Raw genomic sequence first — 12324 nt, 5'->3', positions numbered from 1 at the left:
GTAGAAAAATCAAGCTTTCTGACTGTATGTGATCTTTTTGTTTTACCTTCTAAGTTGTATGCAGCGTTCAGAGTTCTGTGACACCTTCCAGTAAGGGGCTGATCTGTGATGCAGTGGAGGTGGGTGTGCTTTATTTTTTTAAACAGTTCTGTTTATTTAGAATAAGCAAGAGGTGTTTGCATCCCGACTTTTAGGCCAGTACTCCTCATTAAAAGGAGTCCCATGTATCTTATAAGAAGACTCATATTCTCAGTGCTTATGTAAATTTCTTGTGCTTCCTTGATATAAGCTCAACAGGAGTTGAAAGGCTTGCTAGGTGAATCATATCTAAAAATATAAGATGGTACGTACCTTGTCTTTGCTTTTAGGGGACAGTTTGCATCCTGATTGTTGATGTCACTTTTTTAGTCTCTCAAAAGTCAAAGATATAAGCTACCTGTTAGAAGGTTTATCTGAGCATTATGTATGCTTTGTTTTATTTACACATTTTAGAAGTGTAGGTGGCAAAAACGTGCCGTTACCAGTATCTGGTTGCAAGTACACTCACTTCCTGATGCAGACTGCTGTTTGATTTTCTAGCAGGGAAGATGCAGCTGTAAAATATAGGCTTAGAAAATAGTACAGTGAACAAAAGCATAATGAATTAAAAACATCTGCTTGCTATGCCAAGCATTAAACAGTCGTCTGCTTTTAAGCACACCAGGCTGCTGAAAACATGCTTCTCAGGCCACGTGGACTGAGATGTATCACTTAGTAGTACCTTGGAAATTATTTTGTTGACTGGAAATGTGAGCCTCAAGTGGAGTAACATACATAGTGTGCGTAGGACATCAGAGCCTCTGAATTGAAAGGGTGTTGGGTAAGGTCTTCTGAATTCCCAGGTTTCAGTACTGCTGAGTGCTGTTCAGCAAGCACAGAAAGTCAGAATGGAAATGTTGAGTCCTAGTTGTAATGAAGGCATACATCAACCTGTGCGCTTCTGTTTGGAATGAGTGTCACTGCAGAGATGATACTGCTGGCACACCAAAACTAAATCAGACTACACACCACAGGTGTAACGTTTGGCTTGTGTGAAGAGTCTGGAGTTACAGAGAAACCAGTGCTGCCATTCCTTTTCATCTTTACAGTCTAGAAAACAAGCCAGACAAAAACCAGGCAGATTTACCTCAGCCATCCACTGGACTTTAAAGTATTTGCTTTAAAGGAATTGTTGTTAATTGGATTTTCTTTTCTGAAATGCTGTTCATAAAATACCCAAATGTATTTTATTTCAATCGTGGGAATAGATCTTTGTATTTAAAAGGCTGGAATCAAGCAGCCACTTGACCCTGGGAGAGCTAACTGCTTATAAATAAATGAAGTCATCAAACACTTGAATTGTCTGAACAGGCAATTCAGCACATGCCTGATGCAGTCCTAAACAACTTTGCTTTTTTGCTTGCTTTTTTCCGTTGATTCTGAGTATTCTGATGTGTAAATTTAACAAGCTTTTCCAGTGACTGTGTGTCTATAAAGGGTAAACCCAAAGGGGAACCTCATTTTACAATGTTGTTTTTTGCCAAATAAGGTCACTATATATCTGATGCCTACTAAATATGCTAAAAGTAATGCTTGGTTATTATTTGTTTAAGTAAGGATGAAGATTCTCCTTGCAAAATATGTAACCCCATGTGATTGGTGGCCAGTGCTGTCCTCTGCATCCCCAGAACACAATGTCCTTTGTGTCAGAGTTGCCTGACATAATGTTATTCCCACCGGTCAGATGCAAGGATGAGATGTTTAAGTAAAGACACCCAACGTTTCTATTAAAAGAGATTTAATCCAGCATGGTTTCTAAATATTAACCATGTATAAGCTTCTGGCTGTGGCATGCAGTACACTTAGAAATAAAAAAAATATACAAATCAATTGAATATAAAAAGCTCAAATCCTGTGATGTCACAGCGAGTGTCAGTAAAACATGACAACAGAGAGGAAAGAAACGGAGGATTACAAACAAGAGAAGGTTCAATGAGCTCTTTACAGAAAAGCAAAGATTTATCACATTTGGAAGCAAACGTCTGGTTTGCTTTTATTCCTTCAGTGGTCTGAGAACAGGAGTTGTAGAAGCTGCCTGGTAGACATCTCCAAATCTGGCCAGCACCTTCCCAAGCACCAGACACCGTAGGTACCGTGCTTTCTCCTGTTAGCAGCCAGCTGCCAGCAGGGAATTGGAACCCAAGCAATCGTTTTGTTCCAGATGAAATCTGCTTTTGCTATTTTAGCTCAGTTTTCATTTATTGTTAGTACCATCTGCTCTCATTTTATTTATTTATTTTTAAGCAAAATGTTCTGCTATATTAATTACTTTGATGCATACAGGTTTCTTTCAAACATACCTGATGCCATACATGAGAAGCATGCCATGCTGTTTCTGAGTTACCTCTTCACAGTGGGAAGGAGATTGTCCTCTGGGGGCCCAGGCATCCTGAGTTTTTCTGATACAATCATCTGCTTTGCGGACCCAGCAGAGCAAGTACAGCGCTATTTTGCATTGGAGGACCGATGTTGCCAAGATAAAGCATGAGATCAGACAGTGACACCTTGCATGCAAACATGTGCAGGCTCTGATAGGCACATAGTGTAGCTGGGTGGTACTTGGCAAGCCTTCCTTACCTGTATGTGCAAACGTGCACATAGAAGGGCTTCCACAAGAATGGTAGGAAGGGGCTGGTAAGATTCCTCTTCTGTTCTACCACGTATCTGTGGTGAAACTGCAGAAGATGAGGCCGTGAGCCCATCCAAGCAGCTTAAAAAGTGATAATGTCTGACGAGGCACCATTACACTTCTGAGATTTATGCTTGCTGCTCATTTCCAGTTGTTACTTGTTATCAACATCTAGGCAGTAGATACCGATGTACTGAAACCAACTATAATCTATACCTCGATGTGGTTGAGATAGTGGAACACTCAGACTTGAGATGAATGTTGTTATTTAAGCGAGAAAAATATAAGTGAAATAGAGGCATTCTGGGCCTCTTTTCTTTGGCACGGCAAGAAGTATTAAAGCTATAAGTGTTAAAGACTTGGAATTAAGAAAGCGTGTTAAAAGCTCTGCAATAAGTTTAAAATACTGTGTTCCCATTTACTCAGCACGTTGTATGCTGAACGACAAAGGGTGGTTTGGATGCAGACCTCTAGCAAGTAGAAGCCTTAGTTCTGTATTGTAAATCCTTATTTCTGGAAGAGTTTAATGGTATTGGGAACGGTTCCCTTTGTCATATCACTGCCCTGTGCTTTGGTGACTCCATAAACAGAGAAGTGGAAAGAGGATATTGAGGCTGAAGTAAGAGAGATGTTTCAATTGGCAGTGCATTCAGCAGAGAGGAAAGTGCTCGATTATCTTCCCTTCACACTCGGCTGGTGTTTGTTTTTTCAGTCTGAGTCAGAATCGGAGTCCTCATCTGAAATTTGAAACAAACCAAATAAAACACAATAATGAGAACAAATTGGAAATTGGAGCAGCTTTAGCTCTTGCTGAGAGAGACCTGCTGCTCCTCTGTGGGTGTCTGCTTCGAAGGATGTGGTGTATTTAGGGGGAGTCTGTAACGTGCCAGTTCTGACTAACCTGCTAATACAGCTTTAAAGGATATTTCAAAGGACTTGTTGGCAAAAATGCTGCTGGAGGCACTTGGAGAGCAGCAACATAGACAACAGTTCAAATGAAAGAAGTTGCAAAGATACTCCTGTTAGTGTGACCACTGAGAGGAAGCCTGCTCACAATGTGCTTCCTGTACTAAAGCATTGCTGTTGTGATGTGGGTCATGGTTACGCACTGCCAGTTAAACAGATCTGAAAGCCAGAAGCTCTGGGGCATTAAGAAATCCCCATGGGCAGGTGGTAGAAATGCATCTTGCCCAAGTATGAGACTCTGCGTGCAAGAAGCAAGAGAATTCTGTTCCCTATTGTTGAGAGCCATGGAATGAATGTGGTTTTGTGTTGGAGGAGCAATGTTGCAGGGCAGAGCTCCATCATGGTCTCATCCCCAACACAGCTGTGTGACTACATGTACATAAGTTCAAAAGTTTCTCTCCTTTTCAAGGCCAATAAGATTCTAACTTTAGTCTAATTTTATATCCTAATCACCTGATCTTGTTCTGAGGCCATTTCAGATTGTGGGGCTGAATGGTTTTTAAACTTTTTAACAGTCTGTTTCCTATGGTCTGTTCCTTTAAGTCATCTTTCACAAAAATCTGTGCTGCCCAGTAACTTCTGTAATTGGATTTAGGAGGTTTTCAAAGTGAGATGGCACACAACTCTCAGAAACTGAATCTCAAATTCTTGGCTTGTGAGGATCTTAATAAATCATGCCAATTCTAGTTCTGGTTTAATACTGAGGACCTTCATAATTAGACTTAGTTGAATATTTAGTTGAAAACTTAGTACTAAGTGTTGGTAGCTGAGAATAGAAACTGTTGCAGTTTGAGTGCTCTTGCTGTTACACTAAGGGTGAAATAGAGAAGAATCACATTTCATGCTTGTATGACCAGAAGGATTTTACCCACCTTCTGACTTGCGCCTTTCATGGGACTCAGGACTGCCTTGCTTGAGAAAAGTAACCAGGTCATTGAATGTTATGTAGAAATCGATAGCGTACACTATTGTGGCGATAAATCCAAACACCTAAAATGGCAAAATTAATGTGATCTTAGCAGCGTGTCTGTCAATGACAAACCAAATCAACCCAGTGACAAATTACAATAAGGTCTTAGTTTTAAAATAGTGTATGATTTGGGATTGCTTGGTAAAGGTCGGTGGCTCACAGTAGTGGGTGTAGTTCTTCCTTAGCTTGTCATGTCCTTATGCAAATTGTATGATGCATAAATTATTGAAGCCTAGAGTCAAGTTGCAACTGCAGAAGCTGTATCTTATTTCTGAATGCAAAATGCTGATAGTGAAGGCTCTCTCCTGGACAGCCCATATACCAGAGGGTAAAGTGAGGACTGCGTGATGACTGCTCTTGTTTCAATTTATCCAAGCAAAAATATGCACCTGAAGCACAAAGGTAAAACTGCTTATTTTGGACCATCCTTAGTAGTTGCATGTATTATTATTGCTGTTTTAGCTACATTAGTTTTTTTGCAGGAACAGCTGACGTTCATCTTTCCAGCACAGGTAGTGAAATTGCAAATCAGAAGAAGTGTTTTCCCAAAGTTGTGCCATTAACTTTGAGCAGCAGCGTTAGGATGAGAGCAGCTATTTGTTGATTCAGAACCTGTTTTCCTAAATAACTGAACATTATTCCCTGCTTTTTTAGGCAAATTCTTCACTTTTTCATTGAAGAAGTGTTTACTGATGGCAGTAGGGTCAAAATTTGTTTCTGATACACAGTTCACCAAACTATTTAGGAGGAATGCTGACATCTACTTACTCCTGCTGCTTTGGATGCTCCATCACTGTATTTTGAGACAGCAGCGATTGAAATGGCAAAGTAAATAACAGCAGCAGTGACACAGCGCAGGAAATCCTGTAAAATAAGCAATGTGACAGCATCAGATCAGTCACACAATTCCAACACGCTTAGTCCTCTGAGAATCACTTGAGGAGCTGTAAGCCTTTGGTGCTATGTCAGTGGACTTGCCTGATGCTGGAACGTGACTGCAGCACGGTACTTTGTAGTAAATGAACTGTTCATCTGGGAAATATTTCTATATGAGATATGACCAAAATCTTGGCATTAGCTCCTGAGAATGCAGCTCTGCTGGGCAGGAGCCGTGCCCTGTAACACAAGCAGTGAAGTGCTGGAGCAGCCTTATCTGTGAGCTGCTCAATAAAGGAAGAACTGTGATTTGTAGGGCAGGTGTAAATCATGTGAACTGAAAGAATGGTATCTTGACCTCTGTTCATAATCGGATCTTCTGCATTCTCAGGGCAGATGGACAGATAAGATACCAACTCAGAAGACAAATCCTGCAAGAAACTTGATTAGCCTGGAGTCAGAGTGAGGTCAGTTATGCCCGTTCTGCAGCTGGAGTGTATTGTGGTAATGGAGATAATAAATAAACATACAAGTGCTTTTGTTCTTAGTTTTGTATGATGAAATTGAAGTTACCATCTGAAAAGCAGGCAAACTCACATAGTCACTACTATTGTTTTATCCACCAAGGGCCTCCTTAGTGCTGTTTTTATTGATCAAGAGCACTAATTCAGATCTCACTAGGGTGAACTCTTGCAGAGCTGTACCAAAGAGAGAGCCCAGTTTGACGTTAGTGATTTACTTACTTTCAAAGAATGTGTACTGCTAAATTAATGCTTCCTCTATATGGCATTTTTTGAAGTAACAGAGACATCCAGTGGTCACTGAGCAGTAATTACCTGCAACTGCAAAGATGTCCTAAAGAGCAGCCAGTGATTGTGTGAGTGAGCATCCCTCTGCCAGCAAGAGCAGCAGAACGTCCCCACTTAACACCAGTAGTCTGTCTGCATGTGAGTATCTAAATGCATGTGAATATCTGCATCTAAATAGTTTTTATGTGAGATTGTTAAACAGTCAGGTGTATGCCTTGCTTTTGCTATGTGTAAGAGGAGCAGCATCATTGAGACCTCAGCACTGGGCAGACTCAGGCTGATGTTGGCTGCTTCTGAAAACCATTTGCCCAGAATCAGGCATAAATCCTGTGCTCTAACTAAACAGTGCTGTGTGTCAACACCTTGAACGCTACAGTATGTTGTAGAACGTGGTTTGAAGAGTGGTCTGGGACCTTTTGAATGAAAGGTAATGTGAACAAATTTCTCATCAGGAGGTGAAGCTATTAGCAGCCAGCCTGAACTCCGCTATAGTCCCTTTTCTGAAGTTATACTGTACAATTAAATCTGTGGTTATATTTCATATTTCACTTACTGTCAAAGGCCAGTAGAGTCCTTTAAACTTCTCATTAAGTTTAGAGGCATAGGCAAAAAAAAGAAACAGTGCCAGCAGAAATTCTAGGAGTGGTGCCATCATGAATGCGGAAGCTGAAGATGCAATATAGCAGATAAAGATGATAAATGACAGCACCTGGAGTAAAAGGAAAACACTCGTTATTCGCGTGGAATGGCACAGCCTCATGCAGCTGAGCAGCTTTGAAGTGTTATTGGGCTGATGACGGCATATTTTGCTTCATACTTTTTTGCACAGAATGAATTTTTTTGTTCAGTGAGGAATATATCTGAAGTCACGTCATTTATTTCAGCCTGTGTGCAATTGGCTTTCCAGACAGCTTGGTAGATTTTCACCTCTCTGAGTCAATAATTTGTTCTGGATTGTAAACAGCTCTTGACAACATCATTCTGAAAATGCAGTGGAACTTTGCCAAGCAAACAGAGCTTTGAGCTTTCAGCCATGACAGTTCTCATTTGAAATGCAAATCATTCCTCAGATACCCAAAGTAACTCATTTCTAATCTTAGAGTAGAAAGAAATCACATCTACTGCTAATGGATAAAAAAGACTGGAGTTATTCTATGTTTCTCTGTCTCTGGTTCCAGTTTCCCAGTGTAGAACTGTTTTAGAGAGTAATAGTAGAGTTACCCCCTGTAGATCTATTTATCTCCATAATTGTTTCTAATGCCACAAAATAATAATAAGAAAGAATTCAATTGAAATACCATTAAGATGTTATTTATGGTTCAAAGTATTTCTACAATGGGAAAAATGACTGAGGGAAATGCACTTTCACCTGAACCAGGCAGTACCGGAGCGCTGTGCTGCTCTTCTGGTTATCTCCAGCTTCTGTATTTCTATGTGAAGATGGGAGGTGAGGGAACCGGGGCAAACCTGAACGAAGTTTTCCAGTCCTGTACTTTGAGTTGGTCACCTCCAAGAGACTCCAGTTCTGCTGTCTCATGTAGGTACCATAATAGACAATGCTTTATGCGGCTGTAGTTGTTATGTGCTAACTTACACCTGGACTGCTGTATCCAGCCTTTCCTTTTGAAGGCATGTTTCAGCTTTAGGTGCTCAGAGATGGTTTTGGTTGCCATAACAGTAGGCATTGTTTGAGGACTAGATTAGGAGGATTTTAATTCTAAATCAGGATGCTTCTCATGCTCTCGATCATCTGATCTTAAAAACAGACATACTTTTCCCCATATGGCACCTTGGAAGGCAGATATGGCTCCCTGAATAGTGTAAATGTTCCAATTGAGATGATCAGTATAAGTTGCTTCATCAAATTAACTATGGCTTTTTGTCATTGCTGCTGCTGTGCGTTCCTGTTGGAGCATCACCTGTACCTCAACGAATATCCATATTACCCTTGAAAGGTAAGACACAGATTGCTCCTGTAAGAGTCACTCAGCCCTTGAATACACAAATCAAAAGATCTTGTTTATGTGCAGGGGACAAATAAGCAGTTCAGTCCTGCTGAAGTGATTTGTTAATGTAAGGAATTAACAAGTTTTTGTTCTAAATGCTGGAAATAGCAGTTAGTTCTTGACCAGGATGACAGTGACTGGGGTGTATTGTTTTGTTTCATTAGAACTGGGTGGTGAAACTTTGAGAGGATGTGACATTTTTAGTAAGAAACTATATTTATCTTGAAATGGGAACAATGCATAAGCCTTTGTTAGGTTGCAAGAAACTGGTCTGCATCAGGGTAGATGTGTTCTGTTAATACTTATCCTGTTATTTGCCTGTTGTTTGCATACTTTTTGCAGCCTTACCAGAGTTCTCATACAGCAGAGGTAACTCACTGATGTATTCTGCATGGGGGGAATGATGTTTTGTCAGCTGTATTAATTTGTATTCACACTGTGGGATTTCTTTTGCCCCTGGAGTTTTATCCTTTGAGAGCAGTTCAGGAGCCTGAGCTGTTCCTGCTGCTGAGGTCAGTGTGGTTGTGGCTGCCTTTGCCTTGGAGCAGTATTTAGATGCAGAGTTCCCGTTCAGCAAACAGCAGAACAGGAGCCATTGACAATGGTGTTATAAAAAGCACCTATCAAAATGAGGCCTGAGTTTGTTTGTTTGCTTGTGGGGGATTTGAACATGCATAGTGGAAACAAAAAATGGCAATTAGAAATTAGTTCTTAAGGGAACTTCTTTGGTATTGCATTTCAAAAAAAGCTTTTTTCCCCCATGTAACAATTACTTGATATTGTGTTCCTCAGCTTCTTAAGCTGGCCAGCCACTGGGAAGGCACTTCATCATATAACCAGCCTTCAGTTTAAGGTATAAAATACAGTTAGTTCCAACAATTAAAGCAGTGTGTTCTATAAGGGAGGACTGCTGCAGTGCTGAGGTCACAGGCAGGACACGTGAAGGCGTTTGCCTCCCCTGCGCACAAAGAACAGACCCAGTGCAGCCCATGGGGATGACATGGATGCCAGGAAACAGCTGACATCATTATGCACAGCTACACACACCCTGCTGAGCTCCTCTCACTGCTGATGGCTAAATGTGCACTGCTGGGAGAACAACAGGTTGGCCTAAATATTTGAGAAGTGGCTAATGGTGACGTCTTCTGGACAGCAGCGTCTTTTGTTGTTGTTTGCTGGCAGAGAGAAATATCTTAGTGCCTTTGCTATTCAGTTCCCCCTCCATAGCACTCCTGGTGCTGGTGAAGCTCTCAGTGCCCCATTGTAGCAGTAGGGATGGCTGGCTGCAGCCCAGGGGGCACGAGGGTCTGCAAGGAGGCTGTGTGCAGAGCAGGGAGGTTTCGGTTGTGAAGTGCAGTTCAGAGAAGATTGAAATGAGAAAAGACATGAAAAGAACAGGCACGTGATTTCTATATTGTGCTACATGGGACAACCTCATGTGTTCACACCATATTTTATTGGGAACTGTAAAAGTGTTTTGGTGGAGGAAGAGAGCGTGGATGGTATGCCGACCTTTACAACAGCAACTTGAGTGTTTTTAGGGAAAACAAAGAGCTGAAGGCAAGGGTTTTAGAGTACATGGAAGAAATAATGGCATGAGAAAAGAATAGAAAGGGGAGGGAGGGGAAAAAAATGAACCTCGTCAGAGAGAGCAGTGATTAGAAAGCAGAGGAGCCAGACGGGAAGAGTAAACAGCAGCAGGAGAGACGGCAAAGTGTATGTGTGTGTTTGTTTGATGTTACTGCTGCTTGGTGGCAGCCTGGCTGTCCCAGATGGAATAAAGAATTCATAGGAAGATCAAAATAACTTCCTTCTCTGAATAACATTTGGGAATATAATTAAGCTTTGAGCAGCAATCAGCTTCATCAGCAGCATAACTTGTTCTAGAGGAAGAGCCAGAATGCCCAGCGCTGGCCCACAGGGTGCCATGAAGAACCGCACCCCAACCCTGCGAACATCCACTTTCACTTCACAGCCAAGCGTACCTCGCTGTTACACTCTTAGGAAGCTGCCTTCAGCCCCAGCAGTCCTGGGCTGCTTGAGTTTCTGTCTCAGTATTCTGACAAGGCTGAAGGCTTTCCTACCCAAAGGAAGTCCAGGTTGTCCTCTCTGTATATCAGGACCTCAAGTAGGCAAGATAAGGGAACAGGAATGGCTGAGTGGCCGTTGTTTTAAATGACAGCAGACTGACTGAGGCGTGGTGAATTATGACAGCTGAACTGATCGTATGCTGGCCCTTGTGTTGGACAAAACAAAGCAGCGTAATGAAGTGACTCCCACTGAGTGCACTGAGGTCACTGGGCTGAAGGAATTTGCCAACTTTTGTTCCCTTTCAGCCCCAGACTGAAAAGGAGAAGTAGAACCCTCCACCCCAGCCAAGATAGATTTGCAAGTTGCTTTCTTTGCTTGGGTGGGAGACGTTTTTCAGAAGATGGTGGTTGCTGTTTTTGATGTTGAAGAAAATCGAATGACTTGGTACTTGTTTAGCTGCACAGAGAACCCTGATCTACCGTGTGGGGATGCTGATAGCTGCGTGACTTTAAAGGCTGACAGATGAAGTGCGCTTCTTGTGACTTGCCAAGCTGCTGGGTAATAATGATGTATTCAGTAACAGTAATGAGAAGCCACAGATAAAAGAGACTGTTCAAAATCTGCACTTAGACAGAGCACCACCCGGCATCAGCACTGTGTGAAAGAGGAAGCAGACATTCAAGACAAAAAAATACAGCTGAGACATTTAAACTTGCTGGATGTAACAAGGACTCATCTTTAAATATCTGGCCCCGTAGTTGTGTGCAGGCTCCGTTCATTCTGGGGTCTGTGGTTTTCAGGGATTTCTCTTGGCCAAGCTGACACTTGCAGATAAAGTTCTGCTGTCTCTATACCGTCCAGAGGTGACGGTCTGTCTGTGAGCGGCTCAGGGTGGGCTCAGGCTGCCGCTTTGGGATGGGTCGGAGCTGCATCCAGCCCGCCCGGCCCTCAGGAAGCCGTGCTAGAGGGTAAGTGCCCTCGTGCCGGGGCGGAGCGGTTCGTATCACTATGAGGAAGCATAACCAACCAGCGCTTCCCTGTGGCAGTGGAAGGTGAGGGATTCCACGACCACAGCGGTATCCCTCAAATATATCATCGTTTGGAGATGTTACAAAGCCAGGCTGTGTGCAAGTTGTCATTTACCGGCTGTGAGTTTGTATACGAAATTCCAGTAAAAGTTGTAGTATGTAACAAAAGTTCGTGCCAATAAGCAAAGAGGAACTGAGCTTTGCCACCTTCCGAGTGTGATTCTGCCAGCCACGGCTGCCGAAGGAATGTGGCGGTGGGAGCTGCAGCGGTCGGGGCGTTCCCAGGAGCCGATAGGTGCGCCATGAGAGCCGCAGCTCCCGGCCCCATCCCGAGTTCCAGTTTGATTCATAAATACCTACTGCCCAGGCGGGGATTCTCCTGCCGCCCTCGCACGCGGTGCTGCTGCACGGCTCGGGCTTTCTAAAGTACGTGCAACGAAACCAGGCATTTGGAACCGAGAAGGGGCTCCCGGGCACTGGAAGCGCAACCTGCCCCGTGCTTCGGCTTCCAGGCGCGCTGTGCCCGCCCGCCATTCCCGGCCTTCCATCGCTGCCGCCCCGCAGCGCCGTTGCCGCTCTCCGCCCCGTCCCGACCCCCGCCCAGCCGCCCGCAGCCCTTACCGCCTCGGCGAGCAGCAGCTGCCCCTTTCGGGAGCACAGGAATTCCCGCGGCGGCAGCAGCGAGCGCAGCCCGGGCGGCGGCTCAGCGTTGGCCCCCGGCTCCTCCATGGCTGCGGGGCTCGGCTGGGCTGCGGGCTGCTTTTTTTCTTTCTTTTCTTTTCTTTTTTTTTGAAGGAGGGAAGCGGAAATCGTGACACTGCGGAAACGTGAAAAAAAACCCACAACCTTTCAGCATCCCCAAATGTGCAGCGGCTGCCCATGGAGGGGCGGGGCGGACCCGCACTCCCCCGGCCCGGCCGCTCCCCGCCCC

General features: G+C 43.6%; 1 protein-coding gene across 1 annotated transcript; it reads right to left on the bottom strand.

Annotated features, from left to right (window-relative positions):
- Positions 1 to 1805: 1805 nt before the first annotated feature.
- On the bottom strand, positions 1806 to 12265 carry CMTM3 (CKLF like MARVEL transmembrane domain containing 3). The gene is made up of 5 exons (XM_072346531.1): positions 12015 to 12265; positions 6882 to 7037; positions 5412 to 5507; positions 4546 to 4663; positions 1806 to 3444 (listed from the first exon to the last, which is right to left on the bottom strand). The coding sequence occupies exons 1-5, from the start codon at positions 12120 to 12122 to the stop codon at positions 3416 to 3418; spliced, it is 507 nt and encodes a 168-aa protein (XP_072202632.1). The 5' UTR covers positions 12123 to 12265; the 3' UTR covers positions 1806 to 3415.
- Between the last annotated feature and the right edge of the window lie 59 nt (positions 12266 to 12324).

This window comes from Excalfactoria chinensis, chromosome 11 (assembly GCF_039878825.1).
Source record: "Excalfactoria chinensis isolate bCotChi1 chromosome 11, bCotChi1.hap2, whole genome shotgun sequence".
NCBI classification, from domain to species: domain Eukaryota; kingdom Metazoa; phylum Chordata; class Aves; order Galliformes; family Phasianidae; genus Excalfactoria; species Excalfactoria chinensis.
The sequence above is the reverse complement of the archived record's forward strand: the minus strand, read 5'-3'. Positions and strand labels throughout refer to the sequence as shown.

What these genes read in the sequence shown, in the direction of transcription:
- CMTM3 (XM_072346531.1), bottom strand. Translation starts at nt 12,122, where the DNA reads ATGGAGGAGCCGGGGGCCAACGCTGAGCCGCCGCCCGGGCTGCGCTCG. An exon ending in AGCTGCTGCTCGCCGAGGCG is followed by an intron (nt 7,038 to 12,014) that starts GTAAGGGCTGCG and finishes CTTTTACTCCAG; the next exon opens with GTGCTGTCATTTATCATCTT. An exon ending in TGAAAGGCGCAAGTCAGAAG is followed by an intron (nt 3,445 to 4,545) that starts GTGGGTAAAATC and finishes TTCAAATTTCAG; the next exon opens with ATGAGGACTCCGATTCTGAC.